The 8264-nt window shown below is 44.3% G+C and overlaps 1 protein-coding gene across 1 annotated transcript; it reads right to left on the minus strand.

The window, feature by feature from the left end:
- Nucleotides 1-1713: 1713 nt before the first annotated feature.
- On the minus strand, nt 1714-2385 carry Ccdc70 (coiled-coil domain containing 70). The gene has a single exon (XM_057752148.1). It carries the CDS (start codon nt 2383-2385, stop codon nt 1714-1716), a length of 672 nt encoding a protein of 223 aa, XP_057608131.1.
- Between the last annotated feature and the right edge of the window lie 5879 nt (nt 2386-8264).

An 8264-nucleotide genomic window follows, 5' to 3' on the forward strand; every position in this document is an offset into this window, starting at 1 on the left:
AAATGTACCACATTTTCTTTATCCATTCTTCAGTTGAGGGGCATCTAGGTTGTTTCCAGGTTCTGGCTATTACAAATAATGCTGCTGTGAACATAGTTGGACAATGCTGGGGGATTGCAACTCCACATCTTAAGATACATTACAGAGCCCTAACAAACCACCACAACAACAACATGTTACTGGCACAAAAACAGACATGTAGGCCAATGGGACAAAATCAGAGACTTAGACATGAATACATGTAACTTTAGTCATTTGACATTTGACAAAGATACCAAATACAAAAGCTGGAGAAGAGCAAGCATCTTTAACAAATGGTAGAGAAAGCCGGATGTCCACATACAGAAAAATGAAATTCGACCTGTATCTCTCATCATGTACAAACAGAACTGCAAATTTATCAAAGACTTCAATATGAAACCTGGAACACGAAACTTCTGGAAAACATAGGCAGTGCTGTCCATCATGTAGGTGTGGGAAAGGGCTTCCCGAGTAGAACTCTGCTCAATAGTTAAGGTTAACAACGGACAAGTGGAACATCACAAAACTTTAACACAGCTAAAGAAACAGCTGGATGAAGAGGAAGCCCACAGAGTGGGAAAGAATCTTTGCAAGCTATACGTCTAACAGAGGAATAATATTCAGAATATATAAAGAACTCAGAAACAAAGAATCAAAAAAATTTAAAAAAGGAGCCATTCCAAAAATGGTCCTGGAACCTGAACAGAGAGTTCTCAAAAGAAGACGACAATGGTTGAGAAATACTCAAAAGTGTTCATTGTCCCGAACAATTAGGGAAGTGCAATTCAAAACAACTTGGACATTCTTTCTTACCCTAGTAAGATTAAAAAAAAAAACATGAACAACAAATCAAACATCAATAAAATGGAACAACAAATGCTGGAGGCCGTGTGGGAAAGGAACCTAAATTCACTGTCAGAGATTGCAGTCGGGTGCAGCCGCTGTGGAAATCCGTGTGGACAATTCTCAAAAAGCTAAAAACTACTCTACCTATATGCTCTTTGGCATATGCCCAAAGGACTCAACATCTTGCTCCACAGATACTTGCTCAGCCATGTTCATCGCTGCTTTATTCAAAGTAGCTGTAAAATGGAAACAACTTAAATGTCCTTCACCTTGTCCAATACATAATGAAAAGGTTGCTCATATATACTGTAGGGTATTATTCATCTGTAAGGAAAAATGAAATCATTAATCTTATAGGTTAATGGGTGGAACTGGAAAAATAACCTATGGAGTGAATTAACCCTGACCCAGAAAGACAAAGGGCTCATGTTCTGTCATTGAGGGCTCCTTGCTCCAAATCTTCAGATGTGAGTACCTGTCTTGGAGTAACTGCAGAAACCAGGAAAGCAAAAAACCAAAACAAAACAGAGACCTCTGTCAGGGCGGGGTGTGACGGAGCATGGGGGGGGATAGCAGGTACCAGTGATCTGGCTGGTGAAATGGGGAAAGTGGGGAGGACTCCAGGGAGGGGGAGGGAGGTAAGTAAGAGAACGGAAGATAAAATAACAGTAACGATGTCTGGAAGTTATAAGGAATCATACCATTAAGCACTCCTCAGGCCTTTATTATCTCTCTCATGGCAAAGAGACAAATTAGTGTCTATTTACTCTAGCACATGGGGCCACCCTGGTCTTGGGTCCCTACCAGTGATGGCTGTTCCCCGTGGTCCTGCGTTTCTAATGTTCACTATGCACGCCCTCGGGGGAAGACTGTTGACTGTGGCTCTTCATTGGCATGGTGAGGACCGTTCTGGGGTCTCTGCTCCCCAAGGATTTGAAAGCCACGGCCTTCCACCCAGAGAGCTTTCTCTTCCTCCCAAAGGGCATGCTCTTCCTCCCAGAGAGACTTTTTATCCTCCCACAGAGCCTTCTTTTCTGCAAGCAGGGCTCTTTCCTCTACCCACAAGGCCTTTTCCTCTTCCCATAGAGCCTTGTCTTCCTGAAGAAGATTCCGGTCTCTTTCCCGTAAAGCATTGTCCTCTCTCCAGAAGGCTTTGTCCTCTTTCCAGAAGGTTCCGTATTTTTTCCAGAAAGCCTTTTCTTCTTCCAGGAAAGATTTTTCCATTTCCCAGAAGGTTTTTTCTTCTCTCCAGAAGGTCTTCTCTTCTTCCCAGAATGATCTTTCTTCCCCCTGGAAACCCAGGATCTGGCTCCGGAAAGCCCGGATCTTGCCTCGGAAATTCCATATCTCTTCCCGGAAGTCTTTTATTTTCTCATGGAAAATTTTCACCTCCTCTCGAAAAGCCTTTTCCTCTTGCACCTTGTGTATTAGTTTCTTCTGACGAATACTGGGTGGGGACAGCACCAGGGACCGGAGGCAAGCCAGCCCCATCCATTTGCTCACCTTGAAGGGAAACATCTTCCAGTCAGCCGGAATGGTGGGTGGCTGTGTTGGCGATCAGTCTGTTGGCCACGTCCAGGTCAGTTGGTCAAACCCTGTGAGTACCCAGAGAGAACACGTCCATGAGTATGGGAGGCACCCTGTCTGATAGCAGAAAATTTAATAACCACTCTCTTCGTGAGAGACAAGACTTAGTACAGAAGAATGCTGGGTGGCCATGGCTCTGAGCTTCTTAATACATACAGGGATACAAGGTCTAGTGTTCCACAAATAATCTCGCCCAACAAAGACAGCAGTGCTAAACTAGGAACCAAAGTACACAAGGATGATGTGATAATTTGAGGTGGTTCGTGGCAGAAAAACTGGGGAGCGACAAAGAGATGATTGGTGAGCGCCCGAGAAGGGCCTCAGAGGGGTTGGCAGTGTTCTGTTCCTTTGCTTGGGAAGTGGCTGCAAACACATCATATAAAAAAAAGGTTTATAAAAATATTTCACACCAGAAAGGGGAATTGGAGAAAAAAGAGGAAGATGAGAAGGAATGGGAAGAGAAGAGAAAGGGAAGTAAGGGGAAAGAGAAGAGGAAAGGAAGGGAAGGAAAGGGAACGAGGAAGGAGGGGAGGGAAGAGGGGAAAGGAAGGGGGAAGGGCAGGAAAGGAAAGAAGAGGGAAACAGAGAGGATGAGGATTTTCATCACTTATATATCCAAGGTAGCGTATATCAGGACAATCCACAATTCAGATAACTACCAAGGCCATTGCAGGGTGAGAAAGAGGAAGGCTTAGAGTACAGGGAAAGCTGAATGCAGACAGTGTGTACACTCAGGTGCAGAGATCGCATTGTGTGCTTCTGGGAAGCAGGGGTTTGTCCTCAGTGACCCTCACCAAAGCACCACAGTGTAGAGCAGCTTGAGACATTTGCAGGGGGTTTTCCAGACCTTCCCTGCATTTTTCTTTCTCTTTTGGATTGGGATGAGAAGATAAAGAACCTCTATCCCTCCTTCCCCTCTTTTCCTTTCTCCCTCTTCTCTTCCTCTCTTCCTCCTACCCTCTCTCTTCCCTCTTCCCTCCACTGTGTGTGTCTTCATGCTCACTCACACTGGGTGGCTCACATGTTAAAGTTGTTGTAAGATACCTGGGAATTGGATGGTGAACCCCAACAATGGAAGGAGGTGTGTGTGTGTGTGTGTGTGTGTGTGTGTGTGTGTGTGTGTACACGATGCATATGCATACACGAAGAGATAGTGGCTATGGTGTGTATGGCTGTTGACTTCCCTTCTCTCCAGTAACACAAAACAGAAACCTGAGGCTCACCTCTGATCTTCTCCTATACCAGGCTTCTCCTCAACCACCAAGCCCTATCAGTTCTAATTCTTTACATCTCTTGGAGGCAGGCACACATTTGCTGTTCCATCTTCTGGGTAGGATGTCTTTTCCCCACCTGCCTGGTGTCTGCTGTTGATCTTGCAGTCCAGATTCTCTGCCTACACAGTATAGCCTTCCTCCGTCCTGCATGGATTTCTAAAAATTTGTCCTGGTGCATCACACTTGCTTACAAGCAGTCAAAGACTCCATAGGCTGCAAATCGAAGCCAACCGACTGGCGCTTGTCTGTCTCTTTGCTTCCTTCTGTCTCCCCACTCTGTTCCATGTGGCATATAGCAAGTTCTCTAGATACAACTTGAGCAGTTTTACCTCTACACCAAAGCACCAATTGTGTCCCCTCGAAGGCTTCCTTCACCTTCTGGGGTGGGCTCCAGTTCTTGTTTCTCCTTCCTCTCTGTGTCTGTCTGCCAGTGTCCTACCGTTACCTGACATACTTGACATTATGTATGGATGTGTCTTCCTGCCGTCTCTGTAACCTGGGAGCTAGTAAAACAAAACTGGATGAATATAACTGAATTTAGAACTTTGATTTTGTTTATGTCATCATATGGTTCTTGATCTAGAATCCCTGGAATATGCCAAGTTCTCCATTAGTCCCTTTTCCCTGGATAGCTTGAACTAATTGACCTGATTCTTTCAGATTTAGGCAAGGAGACCCCCTCTCCTCACAGCTGCTGAGACTCAGGGCCGCCCTCCTGTCCTCACAGCTGCTGAGACTCAGGGCCACCCTCCAGGGCCGCCCTCCTGTCCTCACAGCTGCTGAGACTCAGGGCCACCCTCCAGGGCCGCCCTCCTGTCTAGTTAGTAGCCCCGTCTTCCGTCCCTAGGCACAGTGCCTAGCGTAGTTTCTGCTTCAGAGTAGATGGTCAAGAAACAGCAGCTGAACTGATGGCAGTTTCCTGAATTAGAATATGAGAGGGAAAATCGCCCCCCAGTTTTTTTCCTGTTACCACTGCATTATCTTTGGGGGCTGGGCAGGGTCTGGCGAGGTGGCTGGTGAGGGTAAAAGCACTTGGTACCAAGGCAAAACACCTGCGTTTGGTTCCTGGAAGCCACATAATGGAAGGAGCAAGCCAACTCCTACAGGTTGTTCTCTGTCCTCCACACGTGCACAGTGGTCACACCCCCATACCTATACACACAAACGAATGTAAAACAGATGCTCTTAACAGAAATAAATCGGTAAAATCAAGTATAAATGCATCAAGAACAGTAGAAAACTGCCTATATGTGTCTATGTAGATACTTTTAAATTCAATAAAAACATGCCTGGCCTTTATAACCATACGAGACTAGGACTTATTTTGAGGTTACTTACTGCTTAGCTGTTTCCCAACTGGGAAAGCTCCGTAGCCCTCAGAGGGCAGGCAGTCTTTGACACATCGGAATCCCAGCGATGCCTCTCTTGGGCCCACCCCTCCCCTCCTCACAGTGACCCCTTTGTACTCAGTTCTGAGTCACAGGGTGGGGGCAAAGATGGGGCCCTCAGTGAGAGACCTATGAAAGGAGAGAGCACCCAGAAGGTTGGAAAGATGGTGACATCTTTCATCTTGGGCTTCACCATTTGTAACTGTTACCTTGGATTCCGTCCAGGTTGTTTCTGGAAGGGCCTCTGGGACCATGCTTCATGGGGGCAAATGCGTGTGGTGAAGGGCTCTTGTCGCTTGCTCTGTTTGTCTTTGTCATTTGGTAGTTTGACCAGGACGTGTCTCGGTCTGTGTTTCTTTTAGTTTATGCTAGTTGCTTTTGTTGGGATCCTTGGATAGTTGACGACTTTATCTGTATTTTCATCCAATTTCAGACAGGTTTTGTCATTTTATCCCCTGTTCTCTCTTTCTGGGATTTATCTTCTTCACATGCTTGGAGCAGATGGTGGCCTATGAGTTTCTGAAGTTTTGTTTCTTTTGCTTCTTTATTTCTGTCATTTGGACTGGATAATCTCAGTGGATCTGCTTTTATGCTTTTGACTTCATGTGTTCTTTTCCCATCGGCTCAAATCTACTATTAAGCTCCTCGATTTAGTTTTTCATTTTCAGCACTAGAGCTAATTTTTTTTTTTTTACCACAGTAAAATTTTTGCTATAGCACAGAAAATTAGCAAATCTGTTATTTCACAGAGGTATTTATCCTTTGGGGAATAATTTGTTAAGAGCACCCAAAATTTACTTATCCAAAATCTTCAAGGCAACACAGTTATATCAAGAAACATGTATCCCAGATATCTGCTTTATCAAGTTTCACCCATTTCTACCCCACCATTGTTTTATTCTGTTTCTATATATTCTGTATATTCAGATTTTTTTCTTCTGAGATTCCACATATGAGTGAGACCAGGCAGTAGTTTTCTTCTGTGTCTGACTTCATTTAGTAGTCATGTCTTCCAGGCTGACCCAGGAGGCAAATGATAAGATCTTAAGGCTTAATTTATTTCTTTGCTTAAGACAGTTTCCTTTTTTACTTCCCTGCATTTTAAGATTTTAAGTATCATTCAATTAAACTGTGTTCTGAGGTAGACATGCCATTGATCCCAACCCTTGGGAGGCTAAGCAGGGGGATCAGAAGTTGAAGGCCCATTTGAACCACCACGTAAGCTCAAAGGTAGTTCTGGCTACAAAGAGAGGGTGTATCTTTCCTGATATTTATTGTAATTACATTTTTTCCCTACTTTTATATTTGCTATTTACAAGTCTTTAGCTCAATTTTCAATTATGTGAAATATTTGTTAATTACGTTGGTGAAGTTAGAGTCCTTATTATATGATAATCCAGCCTTTAATATGTGGGCTTTGGGGGTACTTTTTTTTAGATACAAATGACAACAAGGATGTACTCTTTCATCCTGAGGAGAGTCCATAGCTAACTTCCAAATTTGTGGGCATTGAAGACCTGATTGGGCCTAGTCACCCCTACCGCCTGAGCGCGCACACACAGGCGCACACATACACACACACAGGTGTGTGCCGCTCCCGCTTGAAGGTGTCCAGGGCTGCTGATGGGGAGCCTGTGAGGAACCATGGATACCAAGATGCCATGCAGGTGCCCAATGGGAGCTGGAGCTCTGGGTTCATCAGCAGCTGTTCTTGGATTCTGGGGAGTCATAGAGAGGCCTGTATGTCTCTGGAATGTTGCAGCCATCTTTACCTTAATGTACCTGATGACTTACCAAATATTGGCAGAAGGAGCGCCCATCCTCCTCCCTTCCTTCTCTAAATCTTGTTCTGTAACGAGCTCAGAATCTTTAATTATATATATATATATATATATATATATATATATATATATAATTAAAGGAAAAATATCAGGAAATGATGTCAGTAGGAAAACCCCAGGAAGCCATTAGAGTGCAGATGTTGCAACCTTTTTCTTTGTGTATATCAACACACTTGCTTCTGTCCCAGGGTGGAGTGCTGGGAAGGGTGTGTGCTTCCTCCCTCTTCAGCGGAGACTAGCTGTCACAGCCCCTAGTAGTTCTACAGCCTGGTTACAGTTTGGCTTTGAGTTTCCTTGCCACTAAACTAAAATAATAAGATGAACCCTAAAATAAAATTTATTTCCCCTCTGGAGAAATATGGGTTAGGTGTGAAACATAATGTTATATAGGTCAGTGCCTGAAGGGGGTGCTGAGTGATTTGGGGGTCACCTTCAGCACACTTTGTGGACTCCCTAGCAGACTGTGGTCACTGACAGGGGTGAGTGGTTTTGGTGAGGCCCAGACAAAGATTCTACAGCTTTCCTTGCTTAACCAGAGCTGACATCCAGGCTGTCTGTCCTTCAAGTGAGCCCTTGACTGGGAGGCAATATATTGATAGGAATCCTAAGAAAATGTAAATGTTGAAGTCCTCAACTTTGCATGTTCTGTAAACAAATTTATTGTTTCTCATTGTTTCTCTCTCTCTCTCTCTCTCTCTCTCTCTCTCTCTCTCTCTCTCTCACACACACACACACACACACACACACAAACACACACACACACACACACACACACACACACCCAAAACACTGCAGCAAAGAAAAACCACATTTTAAAGCCATTTTAACTTATTCATCACTTTGGATATTATCTTAATTAGGTTTCTGTTGCTGTGATAAACAGAGTGACTGTCCTGTAGTGGTATTTTGTTTGTGATCTAACAAATAAAGCTTGCCTGAAGATCAGAATGCAGAGCTAAGCCACTAGTTAACCATAGAGGCCAGGCAGTGGTGGCATACACCTTTAATCCCAGCACTTGGAAGACAGAGGTAGATGGATCTCTGTGAGTTCAAAGCCACCCTGGGCTACACGAGAGTGAATCTGTCTAAAAGAGAACTCACACAGAGGTGATTCCAGCATTTGGGATCACATGCCTTTAATCCCAACACTAGGGAGGTGGAGACAGGAGTGGTAAAACTGTACAGAGAAAAGAATATAAGGAGACGAGCTCAGATTCATTCTGAGGTTTTGTAGAGACAGCATTAAGTCTGTGGATTAAATGGGACAGATAGGATCACCCCTTTGGTCTGAGGAATCAGTAGAGGTA

Source organism: Chionomys nivalis, chromosome 20 (assembly GCF_950005125.1).
Source record: "Chionomys nivalis chromosome 20, mChiNiv1.1, whole genome shotgun sequence".
NCBI classification, from domain to species: domain Eukaryota; kingdom Metazoa; phylum Chordata; class Mammalia; order Rodentia; family Cricetidae; genus Chionomys; species Chionomys nivalis.

Coding starts and splice junctions, on each gene's coding strand:
- Ccdc70 (XM_057752148.1), bottom strand. CDS start 2,385: ATGTTTCCCTTCAAGGTGAGCAAATGGATGGGGCTGGCTTGCCTCCGG.